Genomic DNA, 25,022 nt, shown 5'->3' with positions numbered 1-25,022 from the left:
GCTACTACTGCTCTCCCCCTCCCCTGCTTCCGTGGGTCTCCTTTCCGTAGTTAAAGGCTATTCTCTCTTGAAGCACCCGAGGAGAAGGCTCAGCAACCTGGACTCGGAAGCTCTTTGCTTAACCTCTTTGTCCCCCTCTCCCCGAACTATGCCTCACTCCCTCACCGGAGTTGGGTAGTGGATAAGAGAGCAGGAAACCCGGGGAGGCTAAAGCCGCGGCAACTTGGTCGCACTTCCGCCTCCCGGGCTCCGGAAGGTAGAGCGCACGCGCTCCCTGCGACTCCGGCGCGGTTAACTTCCGCTCCCACTGTGCCCTGCGAGCCGAATCATGGATCACACTGGTAAGGAGGCGGAGGCAGTGGGGGTCCCGGTTCCATGCCCCCTTGGCCGGCCTGGGACTGGTTGCCCAGCGGGCAGAGAGGGGATACGCTCGCCCTACAGGAGTGGGGGGTGGCGGTGAGGAAGAAATCTTACAGACCCTTCTCCGTGCCCGGCAAGGGCCTGCTGCTTCCCGGCCTACCGTCCGGTGTGGTACCTACAGCCTCGGTGCCGGCAACAGCCGCTTCTCTGGTTCTGCTGAGCTCCCAGCCCAGACGGTGGGCGGCGCGGGCCGCGTGGGGACGAGAAAGCCCTGGCTTCTTCTTCTTCTTTTCTTCATCACGGGTGCTCTGCTCTACATGTTGGGGACTGGCGGGTAGATTCCAGTCTCAGTCGGGAAAGCTCATTACGCTGGGAGTCGATGCGCGGGAGTGGGTTGGAGACTTCCTGCTGTCTCAGCCAGCCTTGGGCGGGTGCTGCGGTGGTCACTGCGGGTCGTAATTGTCTCTCCGGTCCTTCAAGGACTAGAGGTGGGAGAAGGGAGTCGGATATGGTTTTCGGAATCATACTCGGAGCGGCTTTTTCTGCCCGAGTCCAAAGCGCTCCGGCTGTGGTCCTTACTCATCATTTGGGGGCGTTTACAAAGGAGAGCATAAATTCAAGATATTCTGATCTCTTTCTTCAAGTAAGAATGACTCCGCTCTTCGTTATGTGTTGTTTGGCTTTTCCTTCTTTGTGGTTTTTGGATACTGAATGAGTGCACTTGGAGTTAGTGTTCCGTACAGTTCTTTCAGCTGTATCGTTAAGTAGGAAAAAGGGATATTTTTTGTATTAACTATGGTTAGGATGCTCTCAATCATCAAATACCTACTTAATTTTGTACATATAGATATAAAATTATATCTCTATAAAATTTAGTGAATGCTAGTCAGCATAACATACACTAGTTACCTGTATGCCTGGAGATGGAATGATGGAATTGTAAACCAGACGGACTGAGTCCCTGACCGCATGGAGATTACATTCTGTTGGGGAAGACAAGATAGACAAGTGGTTTTTTTTGTTTGTTTTTTGTTTGTTTTTTTAAACGTAAACATTACAGATCATGATGAGTGCTTTGAAAAAAACTGTGTTAAAGACTAAATAGGAGAAAGCTTCAGAGAGAGTGGTCAGGGAGGGTCTTTCTGTAAAGGTAGTATTTACAAGCTGAGATCTGATACATGAGAAGAATCCATCCATGGAATTAGTGAGGAGGAAAGCATTTCTAGCAAATACAAAGATTCTGAGGAAGGAAAAATAGAGGTTAGTCAGCTGCAGCTTAGCAAGAAGAAAAGGGACCTAAGAGATTGGAAAGGAAAGCAGAGGTCAGATCATAAAAGACTTTGAAGGCCATGGTAAAGATTTGATTCTGTTTTAAGTGCAATGTGAAGCCATTGAACAGGAGTACAGGAGAAACATAAGTTCTTTTAAAAAGACAATCGGTTGTTCATGTGGAATGGCATAAGAGAGGGAAGGAAGAATAATAGAAAATAGAAAATTGAAACGGTGATTGCAGTAGACAAGAACAGAGGCTCAACTTAGTGAAGTTGGCTTTGTTTAGGGAAAAGGGAAATGTGCAGATTCCATATTTTCATGGTAGAACTCAGTAGGAGCTTTGCAAGGGTGTCTGGTTTGACAGCTAGGTAGTGTCTGTTACTAAGTTCCAGAAAACTTGGAAAGTAAACGGACTTTTTTTTTTTTTTTAGTGGTAAAGCTGAGACCTGGGAACTTGGGAATGAGATTTTGGACTGCTAAGTATGAGCTGTGTACTGGGACATACAAGGGAAGATGTCAGGTGGAGATCAGAGGAAAGATGTGCGTTGAAAAATAGATATTTGAGACTTAGGACCAGATAGCTAATATTTTATGGAATGAGGATGGATGAGATCACTTGAATGAGAATACAGAGAAGAAGAGGGCCAAGACCCAGGCTGTATGTAAGGAACTCTAGTATTTGGAAGTTTTGTAGAATTGAAACTCTGGGATCTTGGTGTTCGAGTAGCAAACATGCAGCTTTAGCAAAACAGTTATCATTAGAACCTGTTACTGGAATTGGGGGTCAAGCCCATTGCACAGTTTAGAGGATGTTATGTTGGGAAGTTGTAGTAGGGCTGGGCATGTCTCTGAGTATTCGTTATCCCTAGTTTTTAGGTTAAAATGTTGCCTAAGAAAGGAAAGAGTCATCCTGACATGAAAATATTCACAAATGAGCTGACCACCTAAAAAATTAGTTCTTACTCAGATAACACTGCTGCTCCTTTTCTATTCTTTTTTTTTTTTTTTTTTTAAGATTTTATTTTTAAGTAAGCTCTACACCCAACCTGGGGCGCCAGTTTACAACCCCTAGATCAAGAGTCACACGTTCTACTGATTGGGCCAACCAGGCACATCTTTTTCTATTCTTTTAATTTTGTTTTAAGTCATTTTCCTTGCTTCGTTATAAACCTTGCAAAAGATTTAGGTTTTCATGGGATTCTTAAGCGTTAATTTGGTAATTGTTTAAATCGCAAATGAAATCATTGGCAAGTTGAGGAAATGCCAGTTGAAGACATTATGATTAGGCATCTTAAAAGAAAGATTTTAACGTCAAAGGATTAAGAGAGGGTCTTGGGGAAATTGAGGATACCCTTGAATATTATACACAAAATTGACTGAATTTATGATTACGCTGAAAAGTCAAACATAAAATGAAGGCTATCTTGTAGTGTTCTAATAGAATTTTGCCAGGAAAAACTACTCCAGGAAAGTATGATTTAGGGGCGCCTGGGTGGCTCAGTGGGTTAAGCCGCTGCCTTTGGCTCAGGTCATGATCTCGGGGTCCTGGGATCGAGTCCCACATCGGGCTCTCTGCTCGGCAGGGAGCCTGCTTCCCTCTCTCTCTCTCTCTGCCTGCTTCTCTGTCTACTTGTGATCTCTCTCTGTCAAATAAATTAAAAAAAAAAAATGGTGATGCCGGAAAGTATGATTTAACCTTGATTCATTCTTTGGTCCTTCTAAGAATCAGCTCTTGGTTGTAAACTGAAATCTAAATTTGGTAAGATAGTTCTTTGTTCCTTTATTTCAGGATAAAATTCTAAATGAAATAAAAAAAACTATAATATGAAAGTGTTACTCCTTTTTAAAGTGGATTCATCTTAAATGGCCTCAAAGAGGTGCCTGGCCAGTTCAGCCGGTAGAGCATGTGACTGACTCAGTCCTTGGATTATAAATTCAAGGCCCCCTCCCTGGCTGTAGAGAATACTTAAAAAGAAAATCTTTATAAAATAAAAAAGAAAAATAAATGACAGGGATAGCTTTAGTTCTCATTTTCTCTAAAATAGCCAAGGATTTGTGTAGTTACGGGCTTTATATTTTTAGTCGGCATATTCAAAAAGAAATTGTGCTGTATTTTCTGATTTTTAATTAAAAAGAAAAGAGAGACAAACCCAGAATGATGTCACTCTTAAATGTTGTACTTTGTTTATGGGCTTGCAATCTGTGAGGTAGGCGGCAAGGTGTTAAAGGGCAGTGGACTTCCTAAAAATTGCGGGAGACTAAGCAAGCTACTGTTGTGACACGTGTTCAGGATGGTGGGAAAAGGATTTGCCATAATGAAGTGTTGGTATTTTGGTCATTCCTCTAGGTTAAACCATTGAGTCCTTCTAATATCTGAAGGACAACACTGAACTGTTAAATTTGTTTACATTAACTTGCTTTTTTATGTTATTGAAAAATCAGGAATACCTTTTGAATAAGAAAAAATTGATTCATGTCTGTCTTTTGGCTATTACATTGCTTGTAGGTACTTTTACATAAATAACTAGAATGGAAGCAGATGAAATATATTATTCAACTTGTTAATACATTTTGTGAAGTGTTGAAAATTGACCAAGTTGGGTTTATCCTAAGTCAAGAGTTTAGCTAACCATGTAATTCCTTTCCATGAATTTTTTTCTTTGAGGATTAGCTATTATAAAAGTAATAATAGAAAGTAGACTGAAAGATATTTAATTAATTGTTAAGAACTTATCTTGAATTTTGTTCTAAATATTGCTCAGAAAGAGGGGCACCTGGTTGGCTCGATCAGAAAAGCATGCGACTCTTCATCTCAAGGTTGTGAGTTTGAGTCCCATGTAGGGTATAAAGAATTTGTAGATAAATAAAACTTAAATAAATATTGTTCAGGAAGAGTGCAAATTGATTGAATTAACATGTGTCTGATCCTACTAGCCTTGGAGGTCATTAGTACTAGGTTACTTTCCGAATTTGGCTTTTACTGAATGTGATGTGAACAGTGTGCCTATCAGTCGTGATGGTAATATCTCCTGTGGGGGCAGTTCAGTAATTTTCACATTTAAAACATTACTATTTTTAAAAATTATTTTATTTGCATTTCCTATTTTAGGGCATTTCCCTTTGTGTCTTTAGTAGGTAAAGGTGAATATTTTCTGTATTGTAATATTTTGTCATAGACTTAAAAAAGGGAGACAACCTTCAGATGGAGTCAGTTCTATGAAATAATGCTCCCATTACTCATGAGAAATGAGTTAATTTGTTTCATAGCTAATAACAAGCAGGGACTTAGAAAGTGTCCCTTGTTTAGATCTAGTTTAATCAGAGAAATCTTGCATCCTCCTAAACTCTAGCTTTCCATTATGATGCTGTTCAGAATAACACACTTGTATTTTATCTTTAGGAAGGGTATAGCACAAATACATTATTGAGTATTTCTACTATTAAATGGTGTAGTAATTTTTGCTGTTCTTGAATACTTTTTAGAAAAACCATTTTACACTTAAGGAAATAATGACCTTCCTTAAAACTAACTTCATTTTCAGATGCATTATTTATTTAATTTTGCCATTGTCAGTGTTAGTTTTGTGTTGGTTTTGATTGTCCTAATGTAGATTCACTTCACAGACTTAAGTGTTTTGTGTGCTTGGTGGAGAATAGGGATGGTTTCTTTCTTTTCCTCCTTCTCCTTCCTCTTATTCTTTTTTTTTCTTTTCTTTTTTTTGTTTCCTTTTAAGAAAATCTCTTCTGGTTAAAGACAGAAATTCTTATCTTGGGCCTGTGAAGGGTTTTATGTTTTCTGTGAGCTCTTCTGGAGTCATGAAAATTTTTGTCTACTTCAGGGAGAGGTTCTATAACTTTTGTCAACTTTTTAAAGAGTTCTGTGTCTCAAAAAGCATTGCTCTAAGGTTTTATCCAGTACAGAGAAAATAAGTGTTTAAATTTATATAACATAATATTTAAAATCAGAGCCCAGATATTTAGCCCTTGATAATGTTGGGTATGTGATTTTAATACCTGTGTCAGAATAACCTTCAGAAAAGGATAACTGAATGAAATCACAACTTTTTTTCTTCTGACATAGATAATGAGTTACAAGGCACTAATAGTTCCGGATCGTTGGGTGGTCTTGATGTTCGAAGACGAATTCCTATAAAGCTCATCTCCAAACAAGGGAATAAAACCAAAACCGCACCTCGAGCTCCAAGGACTATAAACAGGATGCCTGCAAAGGCTCCACCTGGGGATGAAGGTAATTTGTTTAAGTTGAGAAGTCCGGAAGTCTCATTCCACCAAATAATCCATGTGCTCTTCTTTATTTATTTAAAAGAAAAAACTAAATAATGTTGCCGAAAACGTAGTCTTAAAAGTGAAATTTGTTCCTCTCCCTTGACAATACTTCACCAAAGTAATTTTTTATAGTAACTTTTTAATGTATAACTGCCATTTTTGCATGTAAGATGCATTTGAAGTTTTGTAGTTTATCAGGATGTACAGCTGTGCTCATTTAAGAAAATAGGTTTAGATATTTTCTTAATGGATGTGTCATAATTTAAAAATTTTTCTAACTTTTTTGCTGTTGAAAACAATGTAGTAAATATTCTTGTACATATAGCTTAGCATGCATCCTTGGTTTAACATTTAAAATTTAACATTTTGCATGATTTAGGTATTTTATAACTTGATAGATACTGTGCATTTTAGAATTTAGTGAATATTGCCAAATAGCTTTGCCAAAAAAAAAAATCAGTTTAATTCCCACGCACCAACATTGGGACTATTAACCTTTTAAAATTTTTGTTTGACATATATTTTTTTAATTATGAGTGGGGATATATATATATATATATATATAAATTTTTTTATAGTATTGATTATTTCTTTTGTGAAGGATCTACGTGTTTATATCCTTTAATTTTTTCTGTTTTGTTTTCTCTTTATTTTTATGAGTTATTTATAAATTATTTTACCAGTTGGCTTTTATGAGTTCTTTCCCAGTGAATGCACAGATTGGCTCTTTGTCATGTATTTTGTACATTCACCATTTGTCTTTTACATGTTCTATATACAATTTTTATTGTATAGAAGTTTGAAGATTCTGTGTAGTTGGATACCAATCCAGTCTTTTCTGTTATAACTTCTGGGTTTTATAAAATCCTTAGAAAGGCCTTTTCCCTATTTCATGAGCATGAATTAGTTTTCCCATCTTACTCTTCAGTACAGGGTCAGCAGACTGGCAGTGTGGACCAAATCCAGCTCAGTTTTTGTAAAGTCTTATTGGAACACAGCCATGCCCATTCATTTAAGTTCTGTTCATGGCTTCTTTCACACTGTAATAGCATATTGAGTGATTACAAGAGGCCAACACAGCCTAAAATACACACTATCTAGCCTTTTACAGAAAAAGTTAGCTGGCATTGGAATATTTATGGACAAATATTTGGTTACTAAAAAAATAAAGTGGAGTTTGGCTGTATTTATTTTTTCTCTCAAATAGCTGGCTATTTGTCCCAACTGTTGAATGATCTATCATATCTGTGCCAAATAGGAATCCCATCATTATCATACATTAAAGGTCTAAACGTATTTATGTGTGTTTCTAGATTTTCTGTTCTATTCCAATACTCTATATCTTTTTGGAATCAAAATAGTCACAGTATCTATAACCTAGGGTGCTCCCTCTTTGGTCTTTTGGTTTCTTTCAGTAATTTCTAAAAACTGCATAGTAGTATGCAAGTAAATTCTTATTGTAATAATCCAACAAGGCAATAAAGTTACAAACCCCCTTCTATCCTTTTCCTCTCAAATATCCCTTCATTCCCTCTCCTCTCACCCCGCAAGCCCACACCCTTTCTATAAGGAATTGTTACCATCCTCTCTCTTAATAGAGCAAACTGAGGCTGAAGATAATGTTTGACTACTCTAGATTCACTTATTTGGGGTAAAAAAAATATTAAGTGATTGGTGCTTTTCCTCGGCATTTATCAAAATAAGGAGTTTTGGGTTATGATAGCTATATCAATATATATGTAGTTTTAAGGATAGGAATACAGGTTGAACTACTTTGAAAAATGATTATATGTTCCTCATTTTCTTGTCTGTTGTTTTATGCAATAATTTTCTGCATTTTAGATAAATAAGAGAAATGGATTTTCCTTATTTTGAGTTTCGATGACAGCAACTTTTATAAGGTATAAATGGGCCTTATAAAACTTACTTAAGGTCACTCATTTGTAACTTTATAAGAACACTCTTTGAACTCTACTCTGTATTGGAGATCATTAGCAGTGCACTGAGTATCTAGATCAGCTTTGAAGAAGCCTTGCATCGCTGTATTTGTGTGTATGTCCATGGACCACTCCATAAACAGGTGCTGTAATTTAGCCATGTGGGTAAAGTTAAAACTTGTGTGCTTGGGCTACTCTGTTTACCAGTTCTAGGGCCAAAAGAGACATGAGAAGCCTGGCATTTTGGAGGGATAGATGTGTCTTCTCAGTTTTACTTTAGGTAATTGGATTCTACCTAGAATTACCATCACACTGCCCATTAGTTTTCCCTTCTTTTGTGTGAAATGAGAAGATTACAATCAGGGTCAGAGAAATTGAGCCCATTTGATCTTTATAACTTTATTGGTATATGCAGTGTAGAGGTGGATACTTGCGAATAGATATGATATGGCTTCTGCTGTTTGGTTGATAAACCAGGGAGAAGTTTTAACTGAAAGGATGAGGTATGTCTAAAATCAGGCTCAGTTTTAAGACTAAAGGAGAGGATACCTAATTTTAAGTTGTAAGAAGAAAACGTGAAGAATTCTTTGTTTCCATTATATACTTTTGCAATAAAATCAGCCACATGCGGCGCCTGGGTGGCTCAGTGGGTTAAGCCTCTGCCTTTAGCTCAGGTTATGATCTCAGGGTCCTAGGATCCAGTCCTGCTTCCCCCTCTCTCTCTCTGCCTGCCTCTCTGCCTACTTGTGATCTCTCTCTGTCAAATAAACAAATAAAATCTTTAAAAAGAAAAAATCAGCCACTTGCAACATGATACCACTTTAGATTAGAATAAGTGGTGATGAGTATCTTTAAAGTTTGTGCAACAAGTGTGATGATGGTAATTAGTGAAGTTTTATGTTAGGGATAGTCTGTTGAGTTAATAAGAGCACTTGAGTGAGAGTGAAGATTTCTAGAGGTCTGTTTCTGGCTCTACCACTAGTCTGTGTGTTATTATGGGTCTCCAAACTACAATATTCTCAAACGTGAAGTAAGAGAATTGGACTAGATGGTTGCCAAGATCATTTCTAGCTGATATTTTAAACTCAATTTAAACTAGTCTTGATTATCTTGTCCTTAGAAGAGCTTTGAAAGGCGTCAGATGAGCTTTTCGGTGAACAGGTCTGTGGTGCCATGTTGCATGTACTTCCGAAATGAAATTTAGGCTGTGAAAAGTTAATCTTTAACACTTTCTTTTCTCAGAAGCATTTGATTATAATGAAGAAGAACGGTATGACTGTAAAGGGGGCGAACTGTTTGGAAATCAGAGAAGATTTCCTGGACACCTTTTTTGGGACTTCCAGGTATAACTAAAAATAAATTTTATTAGAACAATAAAAAACAATCAGAATACTTAAAGAATGGTTTGAGCTTTTATTACAGCTATTACACTTTTTAGAACACTCAAATGATGTGTTCATTAATGTCCTGTTTCCACTATTTTCAAAAATAATTTGAAGTAATTTTCAGGAAAGTCAAGTAAAATCAATAACCTTAAACACTAAGAGAAAAAAAACCCTAACAGTGGCACATCTAATGATATGGAATATATGGGAATTATACCCAAAAAACCTTAATGGTTCTAACAATTTTTATAAATACTAACCAATTCATTGCATAAATTATAAATATAATTTTTAGAAATGCTTAAAAAGGAAATTTTAATTATATCATTTCAACAGATAAACATCTTAGGTGAAAAGGATGATACACCAGTTCATTTCTGTGACAAATGTGGATTGCCTATTAAAATCTATGGGCGAATGGTAAGTATTACTAAATTAAATGTTTTAGTAAACGTAAACATTTGCATAGAGATAGGATTCTGAAATTTAAGTAGGTAGGTTTATCACTGTTCAATGACTAAGTTTGTGACATTTTTAAATAAGTATGAAATAGCTAAGGGAAATTTTGGGATAACATGCATTTAACTGACAAATTTTTGAATTAGTTGAAAAATACTAAGGAAACTGACTTCTGAAAACTTACTTCTTTGGACTCTTTGATACCTGTTAGTGTACATTTATTATAGTTCATTAAGGAAAAATTTTTTTCTTGTTTAAAGAGTAAAATCAGTTATTCGTTTTTGATGGTTATAACTTTTAATGTAAAACTAATACTATTTAGGATTTTGGAGAATTGAATTCTAATCATTAAAAACAATTACAACCCCCAGCTGTAATTTTATAGTAATTTTGACAATCTTCCCTTAAAAAAAGATAATTTCACATTTGTATTTGAAAAAAAAAAATTGAACTCAGTAACATGTCTGCTGGTAGAGGGCATAAATTGTACTCCCTTGCTTTGCTGTATAACATAACTAAATAACAGTAATGGATGGTGAATTTTAAAATGGTTTAACATCATTTTTCTGTTTCCTTTTTATTTATTTTTAGAGTTTTATAGGTTCATTAACTGTCAGAGAAAAATGCTACTTAAATGTAGGAGATCTTATTATTTTATTGCTTTGGAATAGTTTCAGGAGGAACAGGATAAGATAAAACATGGTTATAGTATTCTTTGGGAGCTTTTTAAAAAAATTTTTTTTTTAATTTTAAATTTTTTATTTTTAATTGAAGTATAGTTGACATTAAATTAGTTTCACGTGGGCACCTGGGTAGGTCAGTCTTTAAGTGTTAAGCGTCTGCCTTCGGCTCAGGTCATAATCTGAGGGTCCTGTGATTAAGCCCGGCATTGGACTCCCTGCTCAGCGGGAAGCCTGCTTCTCCCTCTCCCACTCCACCTGCTTGTATTCCTTTTCTTACTGTGTCTCTCTCTGTCAAGTAAATAAAATCGTTCAGTAAATAAATAAATAAGTTACAGGTGTACGACATAGTAGTTTGACAATTACATACATTACACTGTGTTTACCATGAATGGTTACCGTCTTGTACGACATAGTAGTTTGACAATTACATGTATTACACTGTGCTTACCATGAATGGTTACCGTCTTTCACCACACAAAGTTATTACAATATTATTGACTATATTTCAATATTGTATAACACAGTTCAGAATATTTCAATATTGACTCTGCTGTGCTTTTCATTCCTGTGACTTGTTTGTTTCATAGCTAGAAGTTTGTACCTCTTAATCACCTGCACCTGTTTTGCCACAGCCACTAATGTGTTCTCTGTATTTATGACTGTTTCTCTTTTTGTTGTATTTGTTTTGTTTTTTACATTCTACATGTAAGTGAAATCATATGGTATTTGTCTTTCTGTTTTGTTTTTAAAGATTTATTTAAAGGGAGAGAGAGTGTGTGTGCTCATGAGCAAGAGGGGTGGTGCGGGGGCAGAGGAAGAGAAGCAGACTCCCTGCTGGGTGCGGAGCTTGATGTGGGGCTCAGTCTCATGACCCTGAAATCTTGACCTGAGCCAAAATCAAGAGTCGGATATTTAACTGACAGAGCCACTCATGTGCCCCTGTCTTTCTCTGAACTAACTTGACTTAGCATGACACCCTCTGGATTCATCCACATTGTTGCAGATGCAAGATCTAATTCTTTATGAGTGTATTTTTTTATTATTATATTTTTATTTGTATTATTTTATTGTACTATTGTTTCTATATTATTTATTACTTTATTATAATTTTTAAATATTCCATTGTATATATGTACCACATCTTCTTTATCCATTTATCTACCATTAGACAACTTGGGTTGCTTCCATATCTTGACTATTATAAATAACGTTGTAGTAAACATAAGGGTGCATATGCCTTTTCGAATTAGCGTTTTCCGTTTTCCTCAGGTAAATTCCCAGAAGTGGAATTACTGGATCATATGGTACTTCAAGTTCTAGTTTTTTGAGAAACTTCCATACAGTTTTCCACAGTGGCTGTGCCAGTTTACATTCCTACCAACAGTGCAGTGGGGGTTCTTTTTTCCCCACATTCTCACCAGCATGTTCTTTCTTGTCCTTTTGATACTAGCCATTCAGACAGATGTAAGATGGTATTTCATTGTGGTTTTGATTTGCATTTCTCTGATGGTTAGTGATGTTGAGCATCTTTTCACATGACTATTGGCCATCTCTCTTCTTTGGAAAAATGTTTATTCAGGTCCTCTGCCCATTTTTAATCAGGTTATCGAGTGGTGTTTGGTTTTTTGTTTGTTTTGGTGTTGAGTTCTTTATGTGTTTTAGGTATTAACCCCTAATTGGATATCTTACTTGCAAATTTCTCCCATTCTGCAGGTTGTCTTTTTGTTTTGTTGATGGTTTCCTTTGCTGTGCAAAAGCATTTTTAGTTTGTTGTAGTCCCAGTTATTTATTTCTGCTTTTGTTTTCTTTGCCTGGGGAGACCTCTAGAAAAATGTTGCTAAGATTGCTTTCCAGAAAATTGCTGCCTGTGTTTTCTTTTAGGAATTCATGTTCATGTCAGATATGTAGCTTTTTAATCCATTTTGAGTTTATTTTTGTGTATGGTATAAGAAAGTGGTTCAGTTTCATTCTTTCCTTGGCTGTCCAGTTTCCCATCACCGTTTATTGAAGTGACAGCATTTTCCCCCATTGTGTATTTTTGCTTCCTCTGTCATAGATTAATAGACCATATGAGCATGGGTTTATTTCTGGGCTCGGTTCTGTTTCATTCATTTGTCTGTTTTGTGCCAGTACCATCCTGTTTCAATTACTATGACTTTGTAGTTTAGTTTGACAGCTGGGATTGTGATACTTCCAGATTGGTTCTTTCTCAAGATTACACTTTGGCTGTTCAGGGTTTTGTGGTTCCATACAAACTATAGGATTTTTTGTTCTAATTCTGTGAAAAATTGCATTAAATCTGTAGATTGGTTTGAATAGTGTGGGCTTCATTAGGAGCTTTACATGCTAGGAAACACAGGATAAAACTCATAGTGTTTATATTTCCAGAAAGTGTAAGCAGATGACTATGTATACATTTATTGGGGAAAGGGCCAAGGTTTCTATTGCTTTGTTACTGAAAAAGGTTAACTGTTGCTTTTCTAGTACTTAATAAATGGTGTTTTTGAGGAATAGTTCTCAAGTGCCTTCTATGTCTATTTTTTTATGGAAATATTTTAAATTCTATTGTGCTTAACTAATATGTCTCTGTTCACAGATTCCATGCAAGCATGTTTTTTGCTATGACTGTGCTATTTTACATGAAAAAAAAGGAGATAAGATGTGTCCAGGGTAAGATTATCATTACATTTTTAATAAAGCTTGTGATGGGATGAATTGTAAACTAGGTTAAAGGTCAGGGTATGATGTAAATCAGCAGCAGGATATCAAGCATGCAGACATAGCTCATCTTTCTTGGTGAGCCCAGAGTAGCTCTTAGCCTTCCCCTTAGGATAGGGCTAGGCAGCTATTATCTGTCAATTCAGATTGGCCAAAACAAATACATTTGTCATCATAGAATTAGTGTTATAAATCAAAAGAGTTGTTTTGGTTTTTTTTTTGTTGTTGTTGTTGTTGTTTTTTCTGATGGCACATTATAGAGGTAGTATCAACCAGTGATTGAGCCCAGAGACTTTGGAATTAGAATTCCTGACTTCAGATCCCTATTCAGCCACTTATTAGCTATGTGACAGGTTGTTTCTTCATCTGTAAAATGGAGCTAATAATAGTATCTACCTCCCTATGTTGTTAGAACTAAACTAGTATGTGAATATATAGTACCTAGTATATAATAAGTGCTATGTTAAGTATAAGCTCTTATTTATTGCCTTCAAATCTTATTTATGTCTCGAGTACATCTTAGGACACCATCATGGCATCAGCTCAGACAAGTTATGAAGAAGATCTAGAGGTATTGGTTGATATTGATCCAGTTTGGGATGGTCTTGAAAGATCCAGAATAAATTGGGAATTTTAATATCCATTTAGAACCCCTGATAGAAGGCTTGAGAAAGCTTTGTGACAGACTTCCTTGGAACAACTGTAGGCTTCTGAGATTTTATGACTTGTGTCAGAAGCTAGCCCAAGATTGGAAGTATTGGTTCAGAACAGAATTATGGACAGTTGTAGGAGGATTGGCATCACTGAGAGAGAAAGGGTGATTCACTAAGTCTTCTAATATTAATAGTTAAAAGGAATTTAGTCTTCGAGATATTAAGAGTAACTCCCTAGTAAGGACCTCACTGGTTGGCCCTTAGCTATTAGAGAACATAAGCCTCTTTGGCTTATCAGACTCAAATCAGGAAGTGAAGAAATGGAAATCCAAGTTAATATGAATACCATACACTGTTGCTTTTAAGCATCACCCAAAACAAAGTGCCTTACATCCTGTTATTGTAGAGGTACTTCCGAGTTTGTAGCAGATTAGAAGCAAAAAAAGAACTGTGCCAAATGGCCACTTATGGGAAACCTACTGGGTTCAAGGAGTGCCAGCCAGCCTGACAGCAAGGATGGAAGTGTAGGCACAACTCAAACTCAAGAGTGTAGAGCCATTTAATTTCTTCTCAGATGACCCAGCACACACACTCCGCAATTGTGGCTTGTATCTGTGCATACGTAGTGCTGAACTAGTGATTCAGTCCTTCCCTTTCATTGTTTTATTTATCCTAGAATACTCTTCTCTGAGTAGGGCAAAGTAGATTAAAAAAACCATGGTAAGTCAGGTAGAATGCATGTTTAAACCCCATGGTGCAGATGAAGAAATAAACAAAAAGATTAAAAAACCTCTCCAAGTTTACAGAGCCAATGCTTGACCCTTCTTCTTCTGATACCTGGTTCAGTCCTTTTTTCCTGTTTCAAAAAAACTCCAAACGCAAGTGTGGATTAAATACAGTGAATGAAAAAGAGTTATAATTTTGACCCTGAGTCAATAAGAATGAGTTAAATTTAGTGCTTAAAATTTAGAAGGGAGTGTGTAATACTTTTAGTAGTGAAATTGTCTGGTAATTCTTCCTTAAGAGACTCTGGATAGTCAGGGTTTGAACTGAAGTTGTTGACAGTTTTGAATGTTAGGAGCCCTGATGAGTAGGGTGATCGTACTTGTTTGGGTGGTCCTCATAGCATCGTCTACGTCATACTGTTTGCTCAGCATGTGTTTACTGTTTAGTAAATACTAAATAAGTTTGGATTCCATGACTATGACAGATCTTCGGTTTATCCCTTCTGCATATTTTTGCAAATGGATGCAAAGCATAGAGTTGTTTGAGACAACCAGATCATTCGAGGTCTTAGGAAGACTAGGTCTTTTCCTTTTTTTTTTTAAATATATATATAATTTTTAAATTTTTTTATAAACTTATAATGTATTATTAGCCCCAGAGGTACAGGTCTGTGAATCGCCAGGTTTACGCACTTCACAGCACTCACCATAACACGTACCCTCCCCTATGTTTATATCCCCACCGCCCTCTAGCTACCCCTTTACCCCACGGCAACCCTCAGTTTGTTTTGTGAGATGAAGAGTCGCTTATAGTTTAAGACTAGGTCTTTTCTTAAAACATACTCTGTTTGATGAGCACTTGTAATGTTTTGTTGTAGTAAGAGTTCTGAGTTTGGTGGAAAAGCTGACGCTTAATAGGGAACAGACCACAGAGTGGGAGAGATTAAAGTTCACTTACAGTAACTATAGCTTTTAATCGTGCACTTCTGCAGTGTTTTCCACAACTGATTTTAGAAACAGGCGTAGCTCTGAAGTTACGTGCGTTATTTTTATAGTCTGCTTTCAGTAAATCGTTTTTTCCCCCTTTCTAATTTAGCTGTAGTGATCCTGTGCAGCGAATCGAGCAGTGTACACGAGGTTCTCTCTTCATGTGTAGCATTGTTCAAGGGTGCAAGAGAACGTACTTGTCTCAGAGGGACTTACAGGCTCATATCAACCACCGCCACATGAGAGCTGGAAAACCTGTTACCCGTGCTTCGCTCGAAAGCGTCCATCCTCCTATTGCCCCACCGCCAGCCGAAATCCCCGATCGCTTTATAATGCCGCCAGACAAGCACCATATGAGCCATATCCCGCCAAAGCAGCACATCATGATGCCGCCACCCCCTTTGCAGCACGTGCCGCACGAGCACTATACCCAGCCACATGAGGACATCCGTGCTCCTCCTGCAGAGCTGTCCATGGCTCCACCTCCACCTCGCTCGGTCAGTCAGGAAACCTTTCGTATTTCAACAAGAAAACACAGCAATCTAATAACTGTCCCTATTCAGGATGACTCAAATTCAGGTGCTAGAGAACCACCACCTCCTGCCCCAGCACCTGCTCACCACCATCCTGAATATCAGGGCCAACCAGTGGTATCGCACCCGCATCATATTATGCCTCCACAGCAACATTACGCACCACCCCCACCTCCTCCACCACCAATCAGCCATCCAATGCCACATCCTCCCCAGGCCGCAGGTACTCCTCACTTGGTGTATAGCCAAGCTCCACCTCCACCAATGACCTCTGCTCCACCACCAATCACCCCTCCCCCTGGACATATTATTGCCCAGATGCCACCTTATATGAACCATCCTCCTCCAGGACCTCCCCCACCTCAGCATGGTGGTCCGCCTGTAACCGCACCCCCTCCTCACCATTACAATCCTAACTCTTTACCCCAGTTCAGTGAAGATCAAGGAACTCTGAGCCCTCCATTTACACAACCAGGGGGAATGAGTCCTGGTATATGGCCTGCACCGAGAGGGCCACCTCCTCCTCCACGAATGCAGGGTCCGCCTTCTCAAACCCCACTTCCTGGACCACATCATCCAGATCAGACAAGATATAGACCGTATTACCAATGATTAATAGTACTTTGAACTGAAGATATGATGAGGAAAAACAAAAACTTATGTATAGTCAATCTTTTAATTAAGCTTTGACTGTTTGGGGGAAGGAAGTGTACCTCTTATTGAGGTGACCGCAAAACATTTAGGGTCTTGTCTCTTAAAATGGTTTTAAATCTTGACCTTAGGATTGACTTCAAGTACTATACTGTAGTGCAGATAAGTGGCTCAGTTGAGCACAGCTACGTTTTAACAACTTTGTTCCCCTAGTGTGGTAAATTGACCCAGAGGTGACCATTTGTAAAAAATTTGAGAAGAATTTTTCATTGTTCCACTTCTAAAAATACGGCTTTTGTTAAATCCAACGTTTAGTTTTTCTTGTGATACATTTTGTTAACCTGTGTAAGAGGATAAAATTTCAAAATGGTTGTAAAAATGCTATTTTTATGTGAATTTAAGTGCAGCCACATACTGTTTTTTAAAACCATATGTTTTACCACTAATTTCCCAAAGTTACAATAAAATCCTAAAAGTAAAAATCTACTAGAATTTACTGTAAGGCAGACTGTTAAATGGTAGAGAATTATTTCACATTTTAGGCACTGAAATTTTGAGGTATATTAAATATATAATGCACTTCACTTGGATGCCTTTTTGTTTTTAGGCAGCCTCAGGAGCACCAAAATACATTGGAATTCCATATTTATGTTCGTAATATTAAAAGGCATTAGTAGTTATTTGGAAAGATACGGCCAAAGCAATTGACTCTACAGGCTCCGAGCTATTGGGGGATACTGTTACTCGTTAATTCTTTCTACCGAATGGTGGGAATCACATGATGCACCACATTTACTAATCTTAAGTAACATTATTTTATAGAACTGTTTAAAACTGTGTTATCTAGATGAAGTGTGTTCTACTTTGCTCATTGTCTAAAACTTAAATATTTAGGGCTGAATAGGCTTTGTATAATTCCTCATTTCCTGGTAGAGTTTGATCTGTGCTTTGAGTGGGTTCTTGTCTATTGGGTTTTAAAGTACAATTTGAATGCCATCGAGGAATACTGTATTAATGAAGGACCTTCTTGTAATCACAAACTTGCGTTGCTCAGGTTTCATTACTGTGTGATAAGGTTTTTTTCTCTAACTTGAAATTTTAAAAGTGTTAATTATTTCCTATTCCTTTCATTGGTTAAGCACTATAAAATTTGGAACGTTTTAAAAGGGAGTCAACAGTGCAGACCACCAGACGATTTTGTATTGGAGAAAAGTGATGACTAAATTGTGAATTTCAGAGCTTTATAAGGTGCCTTTAGAGTCAGCTTTTGCATTATAGGGGCTTGTTACAGTCCAGCTAAGATGACCACTTAATGTTTTATACAGATCTCGTATGTATAAATCAGTACTCTTAGGGTATTATTTTATATCCTTTGAATAAACCCCTGTGAAGTATTTCCTCCCCCCTAAAATGGTGCATAATATAAACATGAAAAATGTAGTATGCAGATATCATTTATAACTAGTTTGTAGTGCATAAATTTAGAACACTTCTTTTTGACAAAGGGTGAACTGATGGCTAATTTACCATTTAATTCTGTCAGATACAAGCAGAAAACAGTTTCTCATCTTGGATCATCAGATGCAGAGGCGTCTATGAATTTAGAGCTGAAGTTAGAGATGATATCAATGATCATTTCAACCTTGACCAGCTGAAAATAATGAATATGCTTTTTTTTTTTTAAGTTAATGGAGTGATTTTTCACATCTAGCAGTTCGAGAGTCCAGTGTTAATGCAATAGATGTAGTGAGAAATTCTTGTTACTAGAAGCGTGGGAGTGAAGTATGAACTAGTGTGAAATGGTGGTGGTGAGTGCTTCTATCATATTACTGTAGGTACTTGGACTGGTGCAAACTTGATTCCTTTTCATGCCCCTGTTTAGGAGCTGTTAAAATATTACTGTTGAAAACCCAATACCATTCTTTGTTTCTTGTGATAAGAAAATAGCCAAATTCACTTCAGAGCTTTTCAACTTTCTCTAAGGAGCTCTCCTGTTTTTACTGAAATTCACTAGAGCTGAACGTGGTATGAAACCACTTAGCCCATGTATTGGACAAAACAGTTAGTATCATGATAAACTTCCACATGTTTAAGAGAATTCTCATAGACTTTAAAAATGATTTCTTTTCAGTTAGGTTTAAAAAATATGTGTTATGCAGGGAGGCAGATCAGATGAATGTGTTGCAGCAGACAAAATTTTTAAATGGTGTTAGACTTGAATTCATCCAGTTATTGTTTGAATGAGGGTGGGTGGGTAGAAGGTAACAAAATTACTGTTAGTGTTTCTTTCCTTAAGGAAAAAGATGTGAATCCCAGCCTTATTTCAGGGAAGCCTTTGAAGCTATGATGGACATAAGTCTAAATTAAATGTATGTATGTTTCATTATATTGCTCTTAAGACTACTGAGGTGGCAGTTTAATTCTTAAAAACAATAAAATGGAAGCATAAATACTATTTTGCCTAGATGAATTTTTACCTAATGATGACACATTTGGGTGAATGCCGAGTTTTCTGTGTTGATTTGTTGATACAACTTTTACAGTAAAATTAGATTCACTTTTTTTGAGATGAAACCCAGCAAGTTGAATGTTAATATTTCTTCAGTGGCATGCTTGTTCTCAGTATAATACAGTATTTGGGGAACCATCAGTTGCAAAAACCATGAGGAACTATATCCATTTTGCCCTATAAAAACCATTTGCTCAAAATTATTGTGTAAATACTAACTAGATACCACTAAAATATAAGTGGAAAAGATAATCCGAACATAATTTTTTAACTCACATTAAGTAACTTTACCATAATGAGGTATACAGAGCTGCTGTAGACTTCGTTCTAACATACGGGAAGAGTGTCCTACCTCTTTCTGGAAAAGTCCTGTAGTCCAATCTCAGCATTTTGAAAAAGTCCTATATCACAAGTACAGTTGACCCTGAACAACGTGGGAATTAGGGGTGCTGTCCCCCCTGCACAGTCAGATCCACGTATAACTTTTGACTCCCCCAGATTTTAATAGCCTGATAATATATACACAGTTGATACATATTTAGCATATTATATGTATTATATACTGTATTCTTAACAATGAGCTAGGGAAAGAATGTCACCAAGAAAGTTAATAGAAGAAGAGAAAAATACAGTACTATACCATATAGAAAAAAACCTCATGTATGAGTAAGCGGACTCACGCAGTTTAGACCCCTGTTGTTGAAGGGTCAGCTGTACGTGGAAAAAAATCACAAGTACCTAGAACAAAAATATACTTTTCTAATTACTAGATTAGCCATCAAATATTGATGTTAATTGAGGTTTGATGTAATCATACTCAAACATACTATATTTTGACCAAAGTGGATTTATTTTTCTTCACTGGTTTGTAACTGTAATCTGTTAAATTTTGGCCTAGAAACTAAGTAGAATTTACTTATTATGGTATATGCACAATCTAATAAAGCAATATTGGATATAGTTCGCTTAGAGGGGACAGAGAAGTAAGCCAGTGAAAATACTTGATATTAATAAAAACATTTGGATTTTCAAACAATTTTTGTTTTGATTCATGCCCCTTCAGTTTTCTGTCGTTGAGGGGAAAAGTGTTAAGAGAACTTTTTTTTTTTTTTTACAACAATTCTTAAAGCAGTATTTTAGTGTTAAGTTTTAATTTTCCCATCTTTTAAGCATTACAGAATCCCAGAATTGAATAGTCATGGGTTTAGTTCTCACACATGGGCAGGACCACGTCTTGATAAAAATCTAGTATTTGGGGGCGCCTGGGTGGCTCAGTGGGTTAAAGCCTCTGCCTTTGGCTCAGGTCATGATCCCAGGCTCCTGGGATCTATCCCCACATTGGGCTCTCTACTCGGCAGGGAGCCTGCTTCCTCCTCTCTCTGCCTGCTGTGATCTCTGTCAAATAAATAAATGAGGGCGCCTGGGTGGCTCAGTGGGTTAAGCCGCTGCCTTCGGCTCGGGTCATGATCTCGGGGTCCTGGGATCGAGTCCCACATCGGGCTCTCTGCTCAGCGGGGAGCCTGCTTCCCTCTATCTCTGCCTGCCTCTCTGTCTGCTTGTGATCTCTCTCTGTTAAATAAAATCTTTAAAAAATATAATAAATAAATAAATAAATAAATGAATGAATGAAAAAATCTTAAAAAAATAAATTCTTTAAAAAAATCTGGTATTTTGAAATGTTATTCTATGACTCAGAATATCCCGTTTCTATTCTCATAGTTGTAGGCACCAATTTTCATATTGCATTAAGCCCACTTTCTGTTAATCTACCTTTAAAATTACTCTCCTTTTGCCTGCCTTCAGATTGAAAAATACTGCTCCCTTTTGCTTTTCTTCCTAAGCATTACTTTCAAACCTTTAATTTTTTGTTTTAATATTGGTATTTTAATTAAATAATAAATCTTTTGGGAAAAATAAAACACATTAATGCTACAAATAAAGGTATAGATCCCCTTCCAATGAACATTGCCCTTCCGGGGTTAAGTACTGTTACAGTTGTGGTGTATATTGCCCATCTATAATCAGTTTAGTTGCACAGCTGACAACTATAAAGAGGCTCCATGCTGTGGTTCAGCATCTTAATCCATGGTAAATGTATTTCATGACTGATAATAAACATAGACTGAGCACCTACCACTACGTGGGATCTAAACCATTCATTCATTCACTCATTCATTCATTCAAGTGTGTGCTTGACAGTATGCTAAGCCCTTGGGGTGCATAAGCCTTTAGAGCTAGAGGATCGACAAATTTAATTAAATTACCTAACATGTTAGAAGTGTGATAAAATTCTATGAGATAAAGGAAAAGTAAGGATAATCTGGCAGTGGGAGGTTCGCAGTTTTAAGTGAAGAGAAGACATTTGCACAACAATTTGAAGTAAATGGGAATACTTAAAAAAAAATTTCTTTAAATCCGGTGCCTGCCTAGCTTAGGAGAGCACGTGACTCTTGATTTCTGGGTTGTAAGTTTGAGCTCCACATTGGGTGTAGAGGTTACACCCAAAATAATAAAAAAAATTCTTGAAGTAGATGAGAGTTAGCCATGTAGATATCATGGGGTGGAACTTTCTAAGCAAACAGGCTGTAAAGGTCAAAGTGGGGGCTGCATCTGGCATATTTGGGGAACAGTAAGGAGATTGGATTGGAATGAGTGAGACGAGTGGGAAGAGAAGGTCAGAGAGGTAATAACAGGGAATGGGGAAATCACAGGCTTTCTGGGCCATCATAAACTTTGACCTTACTCTGACCTGGGAAGCCTTCGTGGAGTTCAGAGGAATGGAATGATCTGGCTCTTTTTGGAAGGATTATTCTGGCTCTGTGTTTGGAAAAGATGAGGAAGGTAAAGAGAGACTAGTAGAGGTTTTAATAATTTACACAGAAGATGATGGTCATACTTGTGGAAGGATGAATATATAAAGTAATAAATGGGCATGACGTATAAAAATGTAATAAACTTACGTGCATAAATTAAGCAGTATATGTATGATATGGGTATAAAATGGTGAATGAAATAGATCTGGTCCCTGCCCTTTAGGAGCTCACATTCTAACTCATCTAGAGATTTTTCTTGGTAATCATTCCTAAATTTTTCTCCAAAGGTTTCTTATATTCTTTTTCAAAGGATATTAGCCCCCCCAAAAGGAATTTAAAAATGTATCATGAAAATATACGTACACATACAGCCATAACGAGGAAGGTATTAAGTTTGTTAGATTCTGGGCATTGATTTTGTGTTTCCCTAATAGCTTTTCTGGGTACACTTTTTAAAAAATGTTTTATTTATTTGACAGAGAAACAGCAAGAGAGGGAACACAAGCAGGAGGAGTGGGAGAAGGAAAAGCAGGTTTCCTGATGAGAAGGGAGCCCGAAGTGGGGCTCGATCCCAGGATCTCAGGATCATGACCTGAGCCGAAGGCAGACCCTTAATGACTGAGCCACCCAGGTGCCCCTCTCGGTACATTTTCATTGTAGAACACGGAATTAGTGACTTTGGAACAAATTCGTAGAATGCGTCTATATTGTTCCTGAATTTAGTCTGCGTTGTGCTAGATCAGTTTTTAGACAGGTGTTAATTTCTTTAGTGAGGTGATGCTTCCTAATGATTAAGAAGAGCCTGGCTCTGGAGTTGGACTGTCCAAACTGAACTCTGACTCTGCTACCTGCAACTCTATAACAGACTAATTACTTACCCTCTTCGAGCCTTGCTTTAGTTTGCTTTTCTAAAAAATGGGGACAAACGTAATACCCACCTTATGGTGTCCGTTTTGAGAACTGAATGAATTGATTCTAGACAGATCTTAAAAGTAGAGTCAATAGAGTTTCCTGACCGATTTTTCAACCTAAGCAGCCGGAAGGATGGGGTTGGCATTCGTGGGGCAATAAAAGATGCTGGTGGAGCAGATCGGGGGAAAAGGTCAGTAGATTGATGTGCAGGTGAACATGGCAAAAAAAATGAACGAAAGATTCTTATGGTCTGTTCTAGTTTATGCAGTGTATGGTCAAGAACATTTCATTTGCATTTCCAAATGGTAAGGTACTGCATTTAGTCAAGAATGAGTATCAAATACTTAAATCATTAGAAAAATTTTAAGGATAAACTGCTCAGCATGTATTAGCAGCAACCTTTCTTAATTGCAGTAACATATCTGTCTCTTCACAAGTTGTTCTCTCTCCCAGTTGCATCACTGGGTATCCTCTTCCCTTCAGTACTTGTTCTGACTTATGTAAGTTTTCTTTTTGTCTTCCAACATGATCTCTTGGCCTTTTCCTAAATAAGGGATCAGATTTTTGTTTTCAACATTTGCTCTGAGTTAGGTAAGGAGAGGCCCAACCCCATGTGTTCCCATTACCCCAAAAGCATATCCATCTTAGAAGCCTAAGAGAAGAAAACGTTTAAGTGTGAGGATAAGTGAACCTCTTAAGATGTTAAAGTTGAATAGATTGAAATGGAGGTGCAATGCTTGGAGTGCTCCATGTTAAAAACTGATTAGCAAGAAGCTTATAAAGAGCCCCTTTATTTGGGAAGATGCAGACATCAGCCATAATCCTACGTCAGGCTTTTGCTCCATTCCCAAGCCAAATGATCAGTAAAACAGGCCTATGATCTCAATTTCCACTCCCTGACCTCTACAAAGAGGTCTTAACTCGACATTCATGGGGTTAAAGGCATGGTATATAAATCCTATATAAAGTGTGTGTGTGTGTGTGTGTCCCCTAAAGTCCGTGGGGGTGGATGAAGATCTGTAAGGTATCTATGATTCAGAAATTTAAGAGCTGTTCCTTCAAAGAGTGCTTATATTCTAATTTTTAAGAGTAGCTATGTAAATAAACCTTTGTTTTACCTTACTGTCATTGACTTTAAGTCTAATAGACTCAGTAAAGACACTAATAGATGATAGAAGGGTACTTTGATAGTAAAGCTTTAGAGGTGAGATTTAAAAGGATTGAGACTTTTCTCATTGACAAAGTTATTTTTTACAAAGTTACAAATTTATCTTTTACATAAAATAAGTACAACTTTATATCAAGAACAATGCCAGCAAAAAAGAGAAGCGTGTGTGTAGAATCTCATCCTCCAGCTAAATTGAGCTCTAGAGCTGACACTCTGCCCTGTGGGTTCCAAATTACCAGCAGTGAAGAGTCAGACTTTGTCCTACTATCTTCGCTTTCCTCTAAGACCAGGAAGAGCTGGTTACCTGTCATGTTTTCTCTGCTTTCCACCTTCTTTTTCATTTTCTATCTTCATTAGCTTATCCAATTCTCATACTAAGAGGTGGAAGGAAAGGACTTGCCTTAAAAGCTAGTTACAGTTACAGATAATGGCGTTGGAAGGATTGTGTTTAGATCAGGGTAGGAGGTGGCTGGGTGTGTTAAAAAGCTATAGTGATAATCATGAACTCTGGGCAAAGTTAAGTGTCATTGCAAGGTTTCAGATGATTCTCGTGTGTCAGGTTTCTGGCCAGGCCATTACAGAGGGGACCCACAGCAGGCATATTTCTGAAAGCTAACAAATTTAACAAAACAAGACATATCTACTGTACAATGGAATTTTTAAAAATGGAAATAGATTCATTTGAACTATAAATTACAAGAGTCAAAGCAGTGTTGTAAATACACTGCAAAACCTATGCATGAAGGTCATGACCTAGATGGGAATCTGTCAGTGCTATAAAAATACATATAAACAAAACATTTTCTTCTTCTGATAAACCTATAAGACATAAAATTAAGAGTATTTACATAATTGTATACTACACATGTGAAAAATGTACCATGCTAGAACAATTTCGTTCCAAAGTTTGAAACATAATTCCATCAAGTAAAAGTGTTCTTCATACAATGTATGAACTTATCAATAACTT

General features: G+C 37.2%; 1 protein-coding gene across 2 annotated transcripts; it reads left to right on the top strand.

Moving 5' to 3' along the window:
• Positions 1-14: 14 nt before the first annotated feature.
• On the top strand, positions 15-20,192 carry CBLL1 (Cbl proto-oncogene like 1). 2 transcript variants are annotated; one of them, XM_044245807.1, is made up of 6 exons: positions 15-341; positions 5,714-5,881; positions 9,102-9,199; positions 9,578-9,661; positions 12,980-13,053; positions 15,576-20,192. In XM_044245807.1, the coding sequence occupies exons 1-6, from the start codon at positions 329-331 to the stop codon at positions 16,609-16,611; spliced, it is 1,473 nt and encodes a 490-aa protein (XP_044101742.1). In that variant the 5' UTR covers positions 15-328; the 3' UTR covers positions 16,612-20,192. The 2 variants fall into 2 exon arrangements, with proteins under 2 accessions (XP_044101742.1, XP_044101741.1); XM_044245806.1 differs by having other exon boundaries at positions 18-341; positions 9,099-9,199.
• Positions 20,193-25,022: the final 4,830 nt, after the last annotated feature.

Source organism: Neovison vison, chromosome 4 (genome assembly GCF_020171115.1).
Source record: "Neovison vison isolate M4711 chromosome 4, ASM_NN_V1, whole genome shotgun sequence".
NCBI lineage: Eukaryota > Metazoa > Chordata > Mammalia > Carnivora > Mustelidae > Neogale > Neogale vison.
Note: the sequence above shows the minus strand (reverse complement) of the source record. Positions and strands in the feature narration are given on the sequence as shown.